Source organism: Prinia subflava, chromosome 1 (genome assembly GCF_021018805.1).
Source record: "Prinia subflava isolate CZ2003 ecotype Zambia chromosome 1, Cam_Psub_1.2, whole genome shotgun sequence".
Taxonomy (NCBI): Eukaryota; Metazoa; Chordata; class Aves; order Passeriformes; family Cisticolidae; genus Prinia; species Prinia subflava.
In genome coordinates, this window is record NC_086247.1 from 104,706,732 (window position 1) to 104,728,127 (window position 21,396).

The 21,396-nt window shown below is 36.8% G+C and overlaps 1 protein-coding gene across 1 annotated transcript in view; it reads left to right on the forward strand.

The window, feature by feature from the left end:
* The window catches only part of PDCD6IP (programmed cell death 6 interacting protein), a 30,068-nt gene that overhangs the window by 1,366 nt on the left and 7,306 nt on the right, over positions 1–21,396 (forward strand). The window contains exons 2-13 of the mRNA XM_063406219.1: positions 4,943–4,997; positions 6,758–6,827; positions 9,421–9,548; positions 10,144–10,297; positions 13,489–13,589; positions 15,268–15,384; positions 16,215–16,437; positions 17,179–17,302; positions 17,931–18,108; positions 18,506–18,617; positions 19,654–19,823; positions 20,574–20,822. Coding sequence (XP_063262289.1) covers positions 4,943–4,997; positions 6,758–6,827; positions 9,421–9,548; positions 10,144–10,297; positions 13,489–13,589; positions 15,268–15,384; positions 16,215–16,437; positions 17,179–17,302; positions 17,931–18,108; positions 18,506–18,617; positions 19,654–19,823; positions 20,574–20,822 — 1,681 coding nt within the window. The remainder of the gene's footprint in view (positions 1–4,942; positions 4,998–6,757; positions 6,828–9,420; positions 9,549–10,143; positions 10,298–13,488; positions 13,590–15,267; positions 15,385–16,214; positions 16,438–17,178; positions 17,303–17,930; positions 18,109–18,505; positions 18,618–19,653; positions 19,824–20,573; positions 20,823–21,396) is intronic.

Below are 21,396 nucleotides of genomic sequence, written 5' to 3' on the forward strand. Positions count from 1 at the left end.
CAGTATTGAGGAGAAAAGGAACGAGCTACTGGGGAGGGTCCAGAGGAGGGCCACAAAGGTGATTTGGGGTGTGAAGTATCTCTTACGAGGAGCTGGGCCTGTCTAATCTGGAGAAGACTGGGAAGGATTGTGTTAGTGCAGATAAATACCTCAAAGGAGAGTTCTGAGGGGATGTTGCTGGTCCCTTGTCAGTGATGCCCAGTGACAGGATGAGGAGGAATGGCCAGAAGTTAAAACATAAGAAGTTTTACCTCAACACAAGGAAGAAATTGTTTATGTTGAAGGTGACAGACCATGGGAACAGGTTGTCCAGGGAGGATGTGGAGTCTCTGTCTCTGGAGATGTTCAAAATGCACCTAACAAGTGCCTTGTTAAAAAGAAGGCAAGTTTTGTGAAATAAGTTACTGATGATCTTTGAGCTTGTCAACTCCCCATTGAGTGTTTGGGCTGTAAAAGCTCTGACTCTACTGATTGTGTTTTACAGTAGCTTTGTAGTTCTGTTTCTGTCTACTGCTGTGTATGCTTTTGAAGGTATTTGTGTTTATGCCTTTGAAGGTCGGGGAAATTGTGAGCGTCTGTGAACTAAAAGAGGGACTTTGCTAGGCAAGCTGAAAACATATTGTTATGTTCCCTTGTATGCTGGAACTGAGCTTCCTTTTCTGAAGGTGCCAGCCAGGTGTGTTAGTCTGTCTGAAATCCCTGTTGGGCCCAGCCACATTGTGTGACTTCACCCTCACAGTTGCTCTGCAGCACTGAAAGAAGGCAGTCCACTTGTCAGTTCTGATCCTTACACCTTTTCTGGAAGGCAGAGTGTGTGTGTGGCATTCTGAGCAACTTGAATGAATTAAGTGGAGGGTCAGATGAACATCAGAGCTGGTACAAGATAAACAAAAGTAGTGTTGCAGAAAGCCAAGAGGCTGAGCAGGACCTCCCTCTTTCAGAGCCAGCAGATTAATAAATTAATTTATCCATAGTATGCAACTTCACCTCAGGATTTCCCTCTGAATAATCAAGGGAAACCACTTGCGATTGCTTAATTACCAGCTTTGAGTCAATTCCACACGCACTGATCTGTTCTCTCTGCTGGTGATTGGTGATCAGCAGCTGAATTTAGCTGGCCCATATGCTATTGCATAGATTGGAGCTATTGAATGTGGCTCTGAACTGATGTAAACATGAAGTGATATTCCTCCAATGCGGAAGTTCCTCTCTTAAAATGTCTGCATTTTTAGTTGTGTTGCTTGAGAATATTTGCTCCTTACATAGTGGAAGTGAGACAAGATGAAGGTCTGAATTCACTGTAAGTTAGAGAAGATAAGTCAATCAGATACATGTTTTCCCTTATCTCTGACAAGTTAAGAATGTTTGGTCCATGTCTGACCATTTACATTTGTTACAGTTGCTAGAAAATAAGTTTGCTCTTACACTGTAAGAATATTCTGACATATGTTATTTTAATTATTCTGTAAGGCACAGTTATTTTAAACTGTCTGCACATCCAGAAGTTTGAAGTATCTGGCTGAGATACACAAGTGCCTAAATGCCTTGTGTTTCCTCTGAAAATTCCTTGCCTCTCTAACTTTCAGTGTTTTCCTGTTGGTATTTAAGAGCAATACTCAGTCTTAATGGTTAATTTTATTGAAGTTGGAGTTTAAAACTTTGTTGGTGAAGTAAGGTTAGAAGAACTAACTAGAACATGGCTACTGTTTGCATGGTTTTACTTCCTTGTGGCTTTTTATAGACCATAACACCTGGCAGAGCATTGTGGACCATTTCACTGTGAAGAACTGAGGGCTTAGTCTTCTGCTAACTAATCTAGAATTTCCACATGGTTTTGTAATTTCTAGAAGCCTTGTTTTGCTGAGTAACCACTACAGACGTTTTTCTTTTATGGAAGAAATGAACTCAGTTGCAGCCACATTTTCCTAGACAAGCATTGACCAGTAAAGCTTAAGGTGTGTGGTGTGCTGTTGTTCAACTGCTGAATGCAAATGTTTCTCCTGGAGAAGCATTTGAGACAGACCATGCCCCTTTTCACTGGGTAACTGGGAAAGACTTCAGTCTGCTTCCAAGCTTTCTTTGTTTTGTGAGTCTGAGTGCTCTGAAGGTGATGTAGGTGAGCTTGGTACAGATGTTTCCCCTTAAATTCTATCGTAGCAGATTTGATTTAGTGTGGGTGGTTGGTGCTTTTTTTTTTAGTTCTGAGTATAATTATAACTTCAAGGGATTCCTTGCTGCGTCCAGTATTAAAGATAGCCTGGACTTAATTTCCTTTTTCTGGAGACATGGAATATCGGTGCAAGTTTAATTGGTTTAATTTTGCTAAAAAGTCCTGCAATTGTTTTTAAAAAAGAAAATCAGGAAAAAGAAGGGGGGTGGGGCCAGTGCATGGTTTTATTTTGAATGCTCATATTTTCTTAGGGCTGGAAGTTGCAGTTGTGATTTCCAGCTGTGAGTTCAGGACTCTGGCTCTTGTCTTGAAGAGCAAAGACAGATCTTTAGTCTTTTTGATGTTCTTTTGAAGGAGATGTTTCTTTATGAATGTTTGGAGGAGGCACAGTATTTGAGTTTAATGCCATACATATATTTTAGTTAAATTCTGATTTAAACCTTGACTTCCTACTCATTTGTTGGCTGTTTTTTGCTAGCATTTAGGAGTGTATAAGGCTGGTTTTGATGAGAGATTGCTGTATTTGGAGCACTAGAGCTGTGTTGCTGACATGTGCCCCCCTTTCACTGCTGCAGTTGTAGTTCCTTGCTGGCACAGCCAAACACAGCACTCCTCTGTGTTGTGCTCTGTGTTCTCTGTATCTTGATAGTTCAAATTACTGTAAATTGAGTTTTAAATTACACCTTTTTATTTACTGTCATCTTTTGTGTAACTAACTTGTGCATCCATTGTGGCTTTTCCTTCTGTAGTTGCTTTCTGGTTTTGTACTGATGGTTTTGTGCTGTTCTGTGGTTAACATCTTCATTTACCATTTTTATATGTTTAGTTTTATGCATGCTGTTGGATTTATACAATTTATTTACAAAGCTAAAAAACTTTACATGCCTGTGTTCTGGGATATTTTTTATCTGCTCAGTTTTAAAGAGCTCTTAAATCTCGAGTAGAATTTCAAGTTCTCTAATAAGAGGAAATAACATCACATGCTTAAAATAGTAAAGAAAACAGTAATATAAATTCTGAACTTGTTTAAAACCAACCAAACAAAAAGCCCTATTTAGGAGGAGTATACACCTCTCTGGCTTATTTTGTCTGTGGTTATGTTGACACAAAGAATAGTCTGTTTGCAGGGAGCCAAGGCTTGGGCACACCCAGCTTCACAAGGACATTTGATAAGCTTTGCTCCTTTACTTCATCCTCATGGCAGATGAGGACAGTGTAATCGTGGAATGTGGGAAGACAGCTTGGCTTTAGTGCTGGCTTTTGGTTGGGAAATTAAATTGAGTCAAGAGGAGACAGCATGCAAAGTCTCCTTTCTTTGTGATACTGTGTGAAAACAAGTATGTTGAGACCAGATGAAGGCAATTTAAATATATAAGTTGCAGTGATCTTCAGAACTAGTTATTATTTTTAGCTATACCTTTCACAAAGTTTGTAAATCGTTTAATCTTGATTAAATTGCTATCACAGTAAATAATTGCAGACTTTTTTTTATCCTTACAAGCAATTTCTTTCAATTCATTTATTGATGGAAGTCCTGTTGCTGTTGTAGGTTATTGTAGTTTTTGATAAGGCTTGGTATATTGTGCCTTAAATTGCAGTGTCTAGGTTGAAGTCAGAAACCTGTAGTCGGATCTGCATTGGCAGATACAATTGACTGAAGAATACACAAACACTATTTTTATTGTATATAAGTTTTGAAAATTCTTCTTGAATTTTTAAACAGACGTTTATTGTCTGTACAACACAGGTCTTGTACACGCATCTCATGCCTGTATCTGTTGTGATCAGGATTTAAGAGTGTAAGGAACCAGGAACAATGTGAGTTCTGTTTCACAGACTGTGAAAGCCATTACTGCAAGGTGTTTTGTATATTGGGAATATAAATCCTTTATAAAACAATTTGACCAATATAATGTTGAACATATACCTGTATGGCCAGTGCTACAGGAAGAATATAGGAAACAGGCTTCACATGTTGTATGTTGTTAGCAGTTTAAAGGTTTTGTGTTCTGCATCCAGCCTGTCATGTTTAACAAATGGTGCAGGTGTAGGGCACCACTCAGGAAAACACTGAATACTGTTGCCTGGATGGAGTGTGTGAGGGACTATGCTATACTGAGTGTATTATCTTTCTGGCATCCTTTCCTAAACATCTTCCACTGTGACTAGACAAAATATTGGCACAGAGAAATTGTGGGTTTAATTCACTGACTACTAGAATATATTCCAACAAAAATTAAGTTCAAAACTAAAGAATTTTATCAATGATTAGTTTCTTCAGTTGGTACTGTGCAAGGCAAATGGCATCTGTTTCAAAGACATTAAAATTGGGTTATAATCTTCGGATCAAGAGAGTACAGTGTAGCATGTTAATATTATGTTTAATGCTGTACTTAATTTACTTTTGCAGCATGACTTAATGTAATCACTGTCTGCCTGTATGTGTACAGGGAGTCCTTTGCATAGTACTCTTTTCTAGTCCACCATCCATCAGCTTTGTCTGTGATACTGTTTTACTTCCGACTGAGACAGGGTTGCCACGTTATCTGTGAAAAACTACTTCCTGCTGAACTTGTTCCTCTGCTGAAAAAATCCCTTTAGACGTAGATTGTCCATCCTGCAAATCCTCCATTGCTACAAATGAACTTCTTAACTTACTAGTGTGTAGGATTTCTGTGTCCTTCTCCCTACCTTATATGCCAGTTTAATAAACCCAAACTATTGATTTCATTTATCTAATAGCTGTGTGTTCCTTTTATTTTTTTTTTGTAGATACTATGATCAGCTGTGTTCAATTGAACCAAAGTTTCCGTTCTCTGAAAATCAGGTAAGAGGACTACCAAACCAGTTACTGAATCATGTCACTTGTGATGTGTGACTTCCAAGCCTGTACCTAATCCTCTAACCAGTGCTTTTATTGAACAGGACATCTAATCGCTCTGAGCCTTATTTTCCTAATCTCTGTTTGTTTTCTAGTTGGTGCTCACATACTGTCTATGCTGAAACTTCACCTCTAGTGGCCATAGTTGCCTTTGCTTTACAGCTTGAGAAACATTTTGGCTTTGACTAGTGATCACTGTGGTTTAGGGCACTAAGAGCTGGGCTGTGCTGATTATTCTTCAACTTTCTGCTTTCCAAGAAGTCTGTTTCATACTATGTTCTAAAGGATTTTAGATTCATAATTTCTATGAGAAATCCTATAGAAATGGATGGAATATGATCTTTGTTTTTTGAAGCAGAACAGACGTTTCCTTCACAACAGTTAACAGAATAATCCATTTTAGTGTTTATTACTTTATTCCTGCCTCTGCATGATATAGTTTTTTATATGGGTATGGTGTTCTTTAGAGTTTGGGGTTTTTTTCCTACCATATTTCTTTAGAATTATGTCTCTAGAGAGAAATTCAGTTTAACTTCTCCCTACGGAAAGCTTCTTCAGGTGGAGACTGGAATAGGAGGCTGTAGGCTTTTGTTGGAAAAAAGGTCTGGATTTTCTTCCAATGTGTTTACAAATATGACAGAATTTGCATTTCTTTATCAAATCAACAAATCATACTTCAATGGTAATATTATGATTAAAAGGGAAATTTTCTTTCAGTCTTGCAGGTTATAGATAATTTTAATCTGTTTCTAACTTCTACATGAGTTTCGCATGTTGCTGCATTTGCTTGCAGCCGAGAACTGCTGATTTGTTTTCAGTGAGCAAATCCTTTGCTATGGTAATCTACAAACCCTGAGACAAGGAAAACTGGAAAACTTAGACAGCAAGATCTGCATGCCTGTAAACTGTTCCACCTAAGTAAGGGGAGTAGTCAGTGGAAGCAGCAATGCAGTGGGGACCAAAACATCGTGCACTAGCACTGCTGCTGGAGTAAAATACACTGTCAAGCAGTACTCTTGCTCTTTCTGAATTAATTCTCCCAAAGGACTTTAAACTGAGCAAGTTTGCCATGTTTTCTGGTTTGATACCAGTTGCCAACAATTACTTGATCAGGTGAATAAGGAATCAAATTGTGGAACTTGAAAGCAGATTCTATGAAGTACTTGCATTGCCTTTGAAGTATATGCTGGAAGTATAAATAAAACATGCTGTTTCTACCTGCATTCTCTTTCCTGAGGGCATTTCTTGATAATGCTGCTATTGAATTCACTTATAATAATGAGTGGATTTTGATATTGCACAACAGATCCAAATACATGGGTAATTTAGCACACTGGAAACTGCCTGGTTGGGTAGGTTCCTTAAACTGTGATTATACCAACCCATCAGTCTTACTGGGAGAGGAGCATCTTGTTCAGAAACAAATTAATCTGTTGCTCAGAATATGAACAGAGCTGAAAAAGAATTCTGAGCATTTCTGTCTTGTCTGCTTTAAAATGTTTTGAGCAAACTAACAGGAAGGAAAAAACGTAGCATAATTTTGTTTTAAGTACTTGATGACTTCCTGAAACTTCCAGAATGTTTGTCATGAAGTGAATGAAATGTTTTATGCAATTAGAATATAAGGGCTTAATACATAAATTTGGGGTATTTTAAGATTATATTTAATTTTAGAGGTAAAGATCTTCCTTTTTCACAACTTCCAGGTCTGTGTAACATTTACGTGGAAAGATGCTTTTGATAAAGGATCGCTTTTTGGAGGATCTGCCAAACTGGGTATGTGAATGTACCAAAAAATCAAGTATTAATGATAGTAAACTTTGAAAATATTTTTATATAGTAGAATTAATAGTCTTTCTAGCATTCTCAACATAGCTTTCAAATGCATTCAGCTAGCTTGGTAACAAATTAATCACTTCAACATTGATAATGAACAAATAGCACCTTGCAAATAACCTTTACAAAAGTGGGATTTTAGATTAGATTTCCAGAGGCACAAATAGATGTGCAGTCTGATCATAGTTGTACTGTCTGCTTCTCAGATGTTTTCTGGGAACAACTCCAATTGATACTAATCAAAATTGTTCATGTTAACATTATGAAGTTCCAGACAAAGTGTGAAAAAATGTCTGAACTTTACTCTGGTTTTTTTTTATTAAAGTTTTTGCCAATTTTATATAAGTCTCTCTTAGCAACTACTGGAAGCCTTTGCAGTTTTCTGTGTTCTAAATGCACGTGCTAACAGTTGTGCTCATATGAGCTGTATCTGTAACAATACACCACACACCTATGCAGTCAGGTGATCCTTGCTTTCTGTTCCAACTATTCTAAGAAGTCCTGGATAGTAGGAAACCTTCTTGAAGATCCTTTGGGGTTTTTTTCCCTTCAGAATTTGGTTCGTTCTTTTTTGGGGGGCCTAACATTCAAGGAGGATTGAATCTGTTTCGTTGTAAAGTTCAGAATATTTAGTTGTGATGTAACACAGTCTGTGAATCACTAGAGATCTGTAATAATTATGAGAAAAAAAATCAGTAGCCATAACAATGATGATTACTGTAAGAATTTGAATAAATGTGATGTTACTGCAGCTTAAGGAAGCTGCTTGTCTGCAGGTTAATTATATAGTAGTCTAAATAATCTGTGAGATAGATGGCCAGAGACTTATGCAGCAGTTTGTGTCATATATCAAAGAAATTTTTAACTGAGATGTGAGTAATGCTTAGTTAACAAGCAATGGGATAAGGGTAATTTTGAAACTTTAAAGCAGATCTTGGTGCAAAGAAATTAACAAAAGGAGGTCAGAATTGGTAGTGAGGTTTCTCAGTGTAAAGCAAAGCTGTCAGTAATCAAGGAAGCAAAATTTCTCTTGACTTCTAAGAGGAGTTTCCAGATAGAAATTCAGCATAAAACTCCTGAGGCTTCTGTGGCAACAAAACGCAGGGATGCGACTCGGTAGTTGTGGCTCTTGCTGTGGTGCCGAACTGTTTGCTCTCCACCTTCCCCTGTATCACAGGGGTGGCTGACGGATACTGTCACTGCTTGAAAAGTGACACCTAATCTGAAATATATTGACTAAGTTAATAGGTGGTGCCATAAACAGATGAGCCTGTGTATTGCAATAGTAAATCACACTTGAGGTTCAGTCCAGAGTATAAAGTAATTCTGCACTTCAGAAACTTTCAAGCCATATTTTCTTTCCTGTCTTGTGTTTAATCTTTTCAAACTCTAAACAACTTTTGTCTGACCTTATTATTAGAAAAGACATTATTAGAAAAATTATGGAAAATAAACGTATAGAAGGGAGATTATCTAGGTAAAATAGTGACTGTGACAGTGTAACTCATTTGGAAATGAATGGGAAAAATGGCATGTCAGATTTAGGCTTGCTTGCTGAAAACTTAGTGCAGGTTAGTGAGCACTAACATAGAAGCTTCAGAGGTGTGTTAGATAAGTATGTAAGAGGCATTAGATAAGTATGTAGCTGTTTAAGGAGGCTGGATGTCTGTGCAATAAAACAAATGTACATCTTTAGTACCTTCATGTTTTAAGGATAGCTGTACCTGGGCTTGTGAAATTGAAAATTCACTAATTGTCACTTCTGTATTCTCCAAGAATACAGGCCCTTTTTGACACTAGTAGGAGACTCATATCTACAGTAGCTGGTTTTTTAAGCACTTGTGTAGGTCAGCTAACCTTTTGGAAACAATTAATATTCAATATGGTTCCTGTTCAGGCATTTCTAGTTCTAGAAGTGTGGGCTCCATCCTCTGGGCCTGTGAAGTACTGCAGGAGTCACTTCTGCGCAGTCTACACTGCTATGAAGTGAGATCAAGTTTTAATTAAGTTAATCCTTAACTGTTTCAGTACATGTATAAAGAAGATATCTTTCAGCATTTTCAGCCTGAAACAATGGCTTTAAATGTGAAAAATTCCCTACATTTCAATAGATAGAAAACAGAACATGTAAAAGTCCTTGTAATTGGTCAGTTACTGCAAAATGATTATTGTGTCCAAGTTCATATTTCAGATGACCACTTGATAATGCTTCAACAGCCAAAAAGCTGCTTTCTAGTTAGAAAGACTTTGAAATTATTTTATATACTTTTTCATGCTACTGCTTTTATGCTTTGTGTCACTTTCTGTAGTTGCTCACATGAAACATTTCGTGATAGTACTAACTTAGATTTTATAAGGCCTTCAGAATGAAGATGACTTCAACTTGAAAAGTTAAGTAACATTGGGGGTTTGTTTGTTTTTACTTAAAACTGTTGATACCTTTACTGATAATAGTAGTATTGGCTTCTTCTGTAGGATGCTAGCGAACTAGTAGAGTTTCTTTTAACAGTCTGGCTGTCTATCTTGTCTGCAGCTCTGGCAAGTTTGGGATATGAGAAGACCTGTGTTTTGTTCAACTCTGGAGCATTGGCAAGCCAGATTGCAGCAGAACAGAATCTGGATAATGATGAAGGATTAAAAGCTGCAGCTAAGCACTATCAGGTACAGAGGCTCCCTGCCTCTGCTTATGAGTTCAGAATTTGTATTCTTAAAATGTCAAACAAAGTATCTCTCAGTTTTAAAACTATATACACATATATAAAAATACATATGTACATATTTTCCTGCTCTTAATTACAAGGATGGGTTGTCTGTGTACTTGGCCTTGTCTCATATTTATTTATCAGATTTAGAGGATATAAAGGATATAATTCTATAGAGTTCCCCATACTCCTTCCCACAAGTGAGTTGGTAACTAAACCTTCAGCTTAAGATTTAATAATTTTAGCTAGTATAAATTTTAATTTTCACAAGTATTACAGTAATAATCTCTTAGTCCTTTCTAGAATGTGTTTAAATCTCAGGCTGTTAGGTGTAACCAGTATACCATTATTTATAGTCTGTCATGATAAGTGTCTCATTGTAAGTGGCTACAAGAACAAGAGGACACAAGGAGTTGTTTTTAGTGGCAAAACAATAAATGGGAGACCTTACACCAAAAAAAACATTTTCTTTGTATTTTATATATATTGTATTTGTTAATGAGAAAATGTATATGAAAAGAATGGATGATAATACATTATTTTGTTTTACTTAGTTTGCTAGTGGTGCTTTTCAGCACATTAAAGACACAGTTTTGTCAGCCTTGAATCGAGAACCTACAGTGGACATCTCTCCAGACACAGTGGGGACTCTTAGTCTGATTATGCTGGCTCAAGCCCAAGAAGTCTTTTTTTTGAAAGCGACAAGAGGTATATTTTAGTTTTTGGCTTGTATACTTAAGTGCATGTTACAACTAACACAAAAATTGAAGTGTTTGAAGTTAATAAGAGCCTGTCAAGGGTGTTTCAGAAGTTTCTATGTTTGACTTTTCTGATTCTTCCCATGCTCCTTGCAGGTCATTAAACACAAAATACAAATGTCCCTTAAGAATTTTTCTACGGTTCACCTGATAGTGCAGTTCTCCTACCTGCTTTTTTATGTCCAAAACCATTAGCCTTCATCTTTACTAATGATATTACTGGATTATATGTTTTCCCTTCCCCCCTTGAAAGCAAAAGACATTCTCTGAAAGAACTGAGAGTACTAAAAATGGTGCATAAAGGGTTTTGCCTTCCTCCTCTGTCTAGGGACTGATTTCATGAGAATTTAGAAAGAAATTACTGTGCTTGAAACAAAAAATTTTCCAAGAGTTGGAAGGAAGCAAAGTCTGTTTGGTTGCTCCTGCTTTTAACAGAAGAACTCCTTGACCAACCTTTTAGAATGCCCAGTTGATCTTGGAAAGGGAAATTCTGCAGGTAGAACAAAACATCATTTTTCTAGATGTTAAGGGTTGATTGTGAAATACACATTCAAAGTCTAGCTATCTTAGTAACAACTATTAGAGAACTTAAGCTGCAAAGAAATTTTTGGTAGAATTTTGGTGGGCAAAATTTCTTACTCTTTTGCTCTTCTCTCTTTGTTCAGAAAAGGTTGTTCATCTAGAAGTTACAGAAAGTTAAAAGTAGAACTAGAGACATAGAAGTTAAATGTGATTGCCCACAAATGGCTCTCTTTTCTGACATAATTTGGAATGTTTTGGAGCAAGACGTGGGTTATCTTAACCTGATGTTTCTTGTCTTCACAGGGAAAATCCCTGAAAATTCCTGTAGCCTTTCTGCCTTTAGGAGAATCTCAACAAGAAACAGTTGTCCTTCAACCAGCTGATAAATTATGTTTGGTCTTTATCATGCTGGTAGTAGTATTTTAGTCTCTGGCTATTTGGACATTGCTTTGAAATAAATTTATACAACAAATGCCTGAAATGTTTCCTTCAGGAATGGAGCAGGTGCTTCCCTCATTTTGCATGATATAGATTGTCACTGTCTTGATTTCTTCTTTTCCAAAACGTGAAAAAGGCAAAACAAGGCTAATCCAAACCCCAGATGTGCCCAGTGAACTGAAGATATTTGTGATGACTCCTAAGATCACAAGAGTGACAGTGTTTGAAGGACAGTAAGATTAATAATCACCTGCTTATGAAGGCTGTAGTGATCTTTGCTGGATTTAGGTTCTTTTCTCTGAGGGGAAAGATATTTTGTGAAGAATCATGTTTGACAACATGATTGACTTCAAAAACCTGTGTTTCAAGCGCAGATCCTTCAATGTTAGATCTCAAAACAAAAATTAAGCTTCTTGCTGCATTTACTATTTACCTTACTTGGAATTTTCTGGGTTTTCTCTCATGTGAGATAGTTCATTTATCAGCTTACCAGCTACAATGGTATGTCTGATAGAACTGAGCTCATTTAAAAGTTGAAAGCAAGCAGAAGTGTTTGGCAAAAGCCAAATTGTTCAGTGATATTTAACTTCATTACATAACTACAACCAGTAATGAGCCTTTCCTAATGTTTTCTTTAATTGTCTTCAAATCTGAACATGTTTGCAGTTCTGAATCAAGGCTTACATTGTCGCTGCAGAGTTTTAAAGATACCTGAGTAAAAACTAAAACTTCTGATGATGAAAGATATGTTCTGAGTTGTCTGCATGGACAAATGAGTCTCCTGTAACATTTTCTTTGTTAATGGAAATGTAGTTAATATGCCAGTATTTTTTCCTTTCTTAATGGTCCAGCTCTGGGAAGGAAGATGCAACTACTGCACATCTGGTGGGGCTACAAAGAAAAGTTACTTAGCTTTTTTGTGTGGTTTGGTTTTATTCTTATAAAATATTCTTTATTTATATGTACTACACCACACAGGAACATTCTAGTAAAGAAGAAAGGTGATATAACTCATAAGCTGTTTTATCCCAGTTTGTCCTCTAAATTGTGTTCCACAGTGAAAAGATCTTTCTGGTGTACCTTAAACATGTTTACCTCATAGAAGCTAAATATATTATATCACAGCTCATATCTGAAATGTTGTAGAGAGATGTGTGAATATGCTGGTGTGAGCAGACCACTTGGGAATTCTTCTGGTTGAATTTTGGCAGATAAACATACTCTGCAGAATTCCTAATCTCCCCATAGTCCATGGTCATGCTTATCAGTATGTCAATAGCTGAGGGTCACTGGAGTCAGGAGGTACTTGTTTCTAAGGGCAGCTCTTTAGAGCGGACAGCCAGTGTTTGCACTGATTGCCTGCCTTCTCTTGGAAGGCTGAATTGCTAGTGCAGGCCAGAAGTTATCTTTATCTCCTTTATAAAAGGAGATATCCTCCAGCTGCACTACCAGTAGTGCCTATCTCCTTTATAAAAGGATATAAAGAGTTGCAGAATGTTCCTGTTCTAGCAGTTCTGGCTTCAGGAACAGGGTGGGGTGTGAGGCAGGGGATACCACTGCAGATAGGCACATGCATTGATAGGAAGTAGTGGATATGACTTTGAGGAGCTATAGTTATTTATGTCCAGGAATGGTGTTTATATATTTGCTGTAAGCTAACAGTGGTGTGAGCTGCAGTGGAAAGGATCAGTCCCTTCTCCTCTGTTGCAGTTTTCCAGAGTCCCGACATGGAACTGGGTTAGGAACAGATCCTGTTGAAAATAAAACGTATTTTGCTAACTAGAGTTCAGCTAAATTAATTGACTGTGCCTGTACAAGTGCTTGTGCTGGCACAAGGAAGGGCTGGGAGCATGCTGCTGGAGTTTTGAGTGGGATTGTTGTGCTTTTATTGGCAGCTTGCCATTGGTTTGAGGTAAAGCATCACTCTTAATCCTGCATAAAAGCTTGCAGCTTCCAAAAGATTTCTTGTACAACTGACTGGATCTTTGGTGTCACGATTGAAGTAGAAATTCTAGAAACTGCTGCTGTATTTCAAGAGAGAAGAATGGGATCCCACCTTTGAGCTATAATGTAAAGCTGTACACTTAAAATGCAGTTATTGCTGTTTGAATATTAAATAAATCAGTTGTAAAAACTGATTATGATCTTAATTGTTCTTTGTTTTTCTCCTTCTCCCTACAGATAAAATGAAAGATGGTATCATAGCTAAACTAGCAAATCAAGCTGCAGATTACTATGGTGATGCTTACAAACAGTGTCAATATAAAGATACTTTGCCCAAGGTTAGTACTCATGGAGATAATGTGGGATATGTTGTTATTGGGAGTAACTGTTACTGTTTATGATGTACTTAATGAAAGACTTAAAATACATATTCTCAAGCTGACATATAGCTACTTTTAAGAGAAATGAACCTGTAATTTGAAAAACAGTGAAGAATCGACGGGGCAAAAGAGTGGGTTTTTTTTAATAAGTAAGATCTTATTACTTGAAGGGCATTTATTTGTAATGCATTTCATTAAAGTGAACTTGATATGGTGTTACTCGGGGATGCGTTTTTAGAACTTAATGCCGTACTAAATCTGTTTCCAAGCTAACACTTTCTATTGGGGCTTAATTGGCTTCTTAGTCTCAGTGTTTCCATGTGAAATTTGCTCTCATGTTGAATACAGCGTGAATACAGAGGTACTGTTCACTCACCTGTTAACAAAAAACATGACTGGAAGTCAGTGTGTGTCTTCTGTCCTTCTGCCTGCCTTCTCTTGCACTACCCCAAAACAATCTTGATACTTGTGAAATACCCCATTTTAATCTTGACTGTTCATTTGAATGGTGTTGGTTTTGGAAGAGGTAGAAAGATCTTTCTTGTGTTCCTTGAATGTTTCTCACATGTTGTTAATGATGATTTTTGACAAGCAGTGAGATATAATGAAGCCATTGCTTTATCTTTTGTTGTGTACCTTTCTAAGCTTTAGATCTGCTCCTTGTTCCAGTTGCAAAGTAATCTGTCAAGTGATTATTTGGGAGAATATAAGGTTTGCTGGTTAACACCAGCTCTGAGAACAGTTACACGATTAGGAGTGTGACATCAAGGTTGATTGGATGCGTCGAACTCCAGTTGCAAGGCCTTCCAGACAGCTTTGTCTTCTAAATTTACCCTTTTTAAAAAATGTTATTTTTCCATCTCTGGGGGAGCAGCAAGTTTGCACAAATGTGAAGAAGCAGATCTTTGTATACTGAGGTCTTTAAAACATCACTCTGGTTTTCCAGTTCTCCTTGATTTAAGAAATAAAACAGTAAGGCCAAATCCTTGATCTAAGACCATGTCTATACTGTGCGCTGCAGCGTAATGTTTTCTTCATGTCTTGGTTGGTACTCCTGCAAAGATAAGTGCATTTATATAAAGTCTAAAAATGACTTTAAAGTTGTTTTTTATTTCAATAGTTACTGGTCTTCTTTATTTGTTCTTTCCTTTCATAACTGTAGTTGCTTTCTTGGTAGGCCTGCTGCTGTTTGAAATGTAATTATTTTGTTTATTTAAAAACAATCAAACCAAAAAAACCCTAGAAGACCTATCTTTCCACCCACCTCTGTTTCTTAAGAACTCTGTCTTGACTTTGTCTGGGGGTTATTTGGGTGTGTTCTTGCAACTGTCCTTTCTACTACATGCATGCATTTCTTAACTTTGAAGTAAATGTTGTGGCTTCATGGCTTGAATTTAAATCATAGTTCATCCAAAATAAAGGGCACCAAGAATTTTGCAACAGCAGATTAAAAAAATATTCAATCCATGCAAAGCCACATGATCTCTGACATTTACCTCTAATGTTTTAACCTATCTAAACCATTAATTGGGTGATTCTAATTTCCTTTTCTTCTTCCTTTTTCTTCCTGCATCCCATGTTGAATGTGGTGGTTAATGTGGTTGGACTTTCCCCTGGTCAGTATTTTTATTTCCAGGAGGTGTTTCCTGTTCTGGCTGCAAAGCACTGCATTATGCAGGCCAATGCAGAATATCATCAATCTATCCTGGCAAAGCAACAGAAGAAATTTGGTGAAGAAATTGGGAGGTTACAGGTGAGTAACTTTCTTCTCTGAAAAATATGGAAAAACTTTTAATCCCGAAAAGCAGTGTTGGAGTTCTGAAATCCAAATAAGTAAAAATGAAATGTATTCAGAAATTGAGCATGTTTATCACATGAAGTGAATTATTATCAGCTGCAAAGATGAAAGGTATCTCACTAACTTTTGTAAAGACTTGTTTTACTGAGTTTGGAGCAATTTGATACTGCTTGACATGTTAAATTCTATCTTTATGATTGCATAGGGTTCATATCTCAGTACAGCTAATATGACAAAGTTGTTGATAAATTTTCCTATGTAATGTTATTAAGAATCCCCTGAAGGTTTAAATTCTACCTGGTCTATACCTACTTCTTTTGCTGATATCCTGCTTTAAATCTGAATAATTTTTAAAAATTGTACCAATAGTTCTCTTTTTAGTCTTTATAGTTTCCCCGCCCCCTATATCTGGTTTCTAGAGCACTCAGATATTGTTGTTGTAATGAGTAAGGACATTTCATATTTCAAGTATGGTAGAGAAAAAAATGGCTAAAATGAACTACTTCCTTCAAGAGTCCAGATCTTTTGGAAAATAAATGTGAAGTGCTGTTTCAACTGATTGTGAAGATCCATGTGCACTGTGTATCTACTGATATGCAGGAAATTCAACAGACTCATATAAGATGATCATGTTGACATCTTGAAAGTTACCATTATGCATTTATCACCTTTGTGCAGGATGGAGCTTGAAACTTCTTTTGGGATGCTCATCTGTTTTCTTAAGGATATGTGAAAGGGAGAAAGAAAATGTATTATTTTAACTGTATTTTAAATCTTTCTTTTAGCATGCAGCAGATTTGGTGAAAACGGTGGCATCTCGCTATGATGAATATATAAATGTTAAAGATCTGGTTGACAAAATCAACCGTGCGCTTTCAGCTGCCAAAAAAGACAATGACTTCATTTACCATGACCGGGTTCCTGACCTGAAAGATTTGGAGGCCATTGGAAAAGCCAGTCTTGTGAAGTCTACTCCAGTTGTTGTCCCACTCAGTCAGAAATTCACTGGTAAGTGAAGTGTATGGAGTGCACAGGGTAATTGTTACCTTGTGAAACACATGGTCAACAAAGTTCATTTGTACCATGCCAAAATATTTACTTTTTGCATTCTAATAAGGGTACAGCTGTGTTCTTGAAACTGCTGTTTTTCTTCTGCAGGTTGTTGTTCTTGATGATAAAATTATAGTAAAGCACAGGTTGAAAATTCTTACCTGAAATATACAATTCTCTTAAAAATCTTTCTAAGATTTCCTCAGCAATTGTATTTTCTATATCAAACAAATTTTTTAATTTCAGAAGGAAAAGTTCTGTAGGGGACTGTACCGAGTTACACAATATTTACCAACCTTGTTCCTGGTCTCCCATAAAGTTGAAAAATTTCATTTTTTTGGCTCTACAAATGAGTTGTGAAAAAATTCTCTTAAGTTTTTCATCTTTTTCCTTTAACAAAACAAACTTAAAAATGAAGTCTTAAGGCAAATCTGATTTGTAACCCTAAAATTGGTGTAAATATATTGTCTTTAAATTATTTTGAACTCAATTCAGCCTTAAAAACTGAAATCTAAAGGCCTTTAAAAATAGATTTTTTGTTTTTAAGACGTCTTGGGGAGTAGGAAGAGAGTATCTTAAACTGTTTAGGTCAGTCTCTGTAGAACAGTGTGTACAAAAAAAAGCTGTGAAGATGTTTAAGATGTTTGTGCTTTTCCTTTCATAATGCAGCTTGTGTAACTTGTACTGCTTTAATTGCAGACCTGTTTGAGAAGATGGTTCCATTGCAAGTCCAGCAATCTGTGAGTGTTTATAACCAGAGGAAGGCAGATCTGGTAAACAGGTCAATAGCCCAGATGAGAGAAGCCACAAATCTGGCAAATGGGTAAATATGGCTTCTTGTTAAGTTTCTCAAGAGGAATTGTGCATGGCCTGTAAGTCCTGGGTGCCTTGCAGCCTTTGGATATCCAGATTATAGCAGGATTTTTTCATTAATGTATGGTAGCCTGGCAAACTTAAACCATAACAGGGGATTTAGAACTACTTTTCTGTAGGTGTTAAATCTGAAAACTTATTAAAAACAAGTAGTATTTCTTTTTCTTACATCTTTTTCTCATTTTTGGGGAGTCCAACACTTGCTCAGAAAAAAATCCAATACTATAAATCTCAAAGGATTTTCATACTCCAATGATAATTAAAAAAAAGTTCTTTAAATAAATAGTTATAAAAAAATTGTACCAAGCTGAGAGATAGCGAAGTAACTTTACGCAGTTGTTTCTTTTGTCTACCAGTCACTACCTAAAATGTTTGCCATGTTTTGCTAGTGCTAAAAGACTAGGATTTCTTTAGCTTTTTCAGAGCTTTGAAATGTGTTTTTAGTGAGGTGTATGTTTGAAATTTCAGCCTAGGCATACATTACACTCCATTTCCATTACAGTTGTCTGTGTGGTTGTTTAGATGGCAGTGTTACTTTCAGGATAAAAGTTGTTTATTGAACACGTTGACTTTTTCAGTGTGTTGGCTTCCCTCAATCTTCCTGCTGCTATCGAAGATGTGTCTGGTGATACTGTTCCTCAGTCTATTTTGAACAAGTCTAAGTCTGTGATTGAGCAGGGGGGAATTCAGACTGTTGATCAGCTGATAAAAGATCTGCCTGAACTGCTGCAGAGGAACAAAGAAATTCTAGATGAAGTAAGCCCAAAACCCACTACACTGAAACATTCTTAAAATACATCTCCTGAATACTTTACTTTAAGTGACAATAGAAAAAGTGCACATCTATTCAAATGCATGTAACTTTAATAATACTTCAAAAATATGCTATTTAAATATTCAGCCCATACAAAAACTGTGCTGTCACATGTGGATGTTTCCTTACAAATATTTTGCTTTTAAAAGAGTTAGTGGAGAGGGGGAAATATTTCTAAAGAAATACAGGGACTTATTCCTTTCATGCCTTTTTTTAATTTGTCAAATTATATTTTAAAAGAATGTATAGGCAGTTTTTGTTTTCTACACTAGCAGCATATTTTGAAGCTATTTTATGTTTAAAACAACTCATAATGCATGTAACATTTTACTCTTGCAGTCTCTGAGATTATTAGATGAAGAAGAAGCTACAGACAACGACCTGCGAACAAAATTCAAAGAACGCTGGCAGAGAACACCATCCAATGAACTCTATAAGCCTCTGAGGGCAGGTAAAGTCTGTGTTTCATGTTTTGGGTTCTAAAGATGTCCATAGTGTAAATTAAAGTGGTTTATCAGTGCTCTGATATTATCCATAAATACACAAATTTCAGTTTGAGGCAGGTTATGCCAAAGAGAGGGGCTGAAGAGAGGAATTTTCTGTGGCTTTTGCACCAGTGTGTACGTGCATGTTGCATATAGGTAAAGCCTTATAAAATAAGGGCCTTATAACCCTTGTAAAATCATGGCTCAGTAGAAGGGAACTATGTGAGAGTGACTCAGCTGGAAGCAGGGTAGAGAGATGTGAGAGATGTGCTGCAAGGCTGCCACATGTCCACGTCATGGTATATGGTGGTTGGTTGACTTGGGCTTGTTGTGCCTTAAAACTCTGTAAACTGATAACCAGCTAACTGCTTAAAAAGGCCTGGTTTTTCTGGTTTTTGCAGGAAAGGGGCTCTCCTTTGCACCTGCCTGGGGACTCAGAGTCACTTTACTTTGTATACGTGCATGCTGAAATTTCAGAAAGCAAGTGAAATGAAAAATGCCTGCCCTCCTAGCGATCTGATTTCAATTGCCTCTTAAATACTTCAGTGTATTTTTCTTTGTTAATGTATTTTTTTCCATCAGTTTGTTGTCTCTTTAATTTGGTGTTTTGTTTTTCCAAGCAGTTAGGTCAAACTACTTAAGACTGTAGCATGTTTTCTGTGTGCCTAGTATGTGTTGTTTTTTGAAGCTAACAAGGGACTGATACTACTGACTTGGTCTTGCAAAGTTACAGAGGTTTAAATCTGCAGAGTAGCTCAAACCAGTGTGCCTTCATATACTTTTGTATGCTTCACTAGAAAATTAACATAGGTGCCTAATTTATGCTCTTTTTAAAACATAATTTAGAAGCCTAAATTTTGTATGAAAGTCTTATATATTGTGCAGGCTTATGAAAATGTTTGGTGACTTGCATAAAAGCACAAAACATGCTCAGGTGCAAGACTGGATGAAACAAGTTTTGAAATGATACAAACTCTCTTTTTTTTTCCCTCCTGCCCCCAGAGGGAGCCAATTACCATAACATTTTGAACAAAGCTATGCAAGCAGATGGGCAGGTGAAGGAGCGCTATCAGACTCACCGCGATACTATTGCACTTCTGTGTAAGCCAGAGGCAGAACTCAACGCAGCCATTCCTTCTGCCAACCCAGCAAAAACACTACAGGGAAATGAGGTAAAGTAGTGAAATCTGTTTCTATTTTGGATAGAAGTGCTATTTGTCTGACAAAGTAGTAAACTTACATGAATTGGTAAGAAGGCTGATCCTTAGCTGCTCTTGTTTCTGTCTCAATTGATACATGAAGTAACTGTCATTTGGAAAAGAAGTTGTCTTCATGTTTAAAATCTTCCTAAGCGTAGTGTGTTACATTTCATGTGAACAAAGTCAATCACCAGGGACAGCAAGACTGGTTGACTGTTAAAGGAGCAATGAATACTTTTGATAGGTAGGGAAGTGGGATGTAGTGTTTGTGTTCTTGGGGCAACATAAGACAGGGCTCAGTATTTTAAAGTATTAGGCAATTACACCAATTTGCTTTCCAAGAAGTTAATGGCTCATCTACAGCAATATTATTATTTTTCTCATAGTAATGATTTGAAGGCAGTGGATTTTGCTGCCATCTTAGAATATCCTATTGGAAGGTATCTGATCAACTTAAAAAACCCGAAATATTTTACAGTAATTCAGTCTTATGAGCAAAAGCAAACCTGTAGAAGAGAATATAGATTGAGAAATGCTTCAAGATCTTTTGGTTGGTCACATTTTGTCCTGGTTTCTCACCTTAAACACATTCATAAACAAATACTCATGCAGAAATATTGCCAGCATCAGTGAGGAGTGCAAGATGAAAACTAGTTATTAATAGGTTATACTTCCCCAATAGTTCCTCTAAATCTGCTAACTTAGGACATTTATCTTGCCCAGGTTGTTAATGTCTTAAGAACTTTGCTGACCAATCTGGATGAAGTTAAGAAGGAGAGAGAACAGCTGGAAAATGACCTGAAATCTGTAAATTTTGACATGACAAGCAAATTCCTGACAGCACTTGCGCAGGATGGTGCTATAAATGAGGAGGCTATCTCTGTGACTGAGTTGGACAGAATTTATGGAAGCTACACACACAAAGTGCAGGAGTCCCTAAAAAAGCAGGAAGAACTTCTCAAAAATATTCAGGTACAACACTTTGCATGTTTTTCTTTCTCCTAAGCTAAGAGCAATGATAATTCTACCTGTCTAGTACTTTAGAAGTCTCACTTCACTTTCTAGTTTGTTTTGCATTTTATTCTGTCATATGTCAGTTGATACTCCTTTATGCCTTGATCACTGAAAAATATAGAGATGTCTTTGTGTTCATTAGAAAAAAATTGGAATATTTAGCAGGCTCTCCCTACAGCTCCAGTGTAAATTCTCATGGACCTTCTCTTGGCACAATTCTTCACATGGTTTTGTCCTTGAAATAAGCTCAAGTGGTGTGTTGAAAGGTTTCTGGGTTTTTGTTTCATCTCCTCACTCCATTTTAATTCATTGTGGAATAACAGGAGACCTGTCCTTACTGTCTACTAGAAGACATTTTGGGTCTTTGAAGTACAGCTTGGTTTATTCCTAATTGCTCTTTATGTTTGACTTCCAGTATATGCAGAACTCATTGAAATAAACTTAATAGCATTTCCTAAAGTTTATTTTTAAATTCAGTCTCAATTTATCAGAGGCAGGTACCTGAAACATCTGGCAAAAGAGGAAGTCTTAG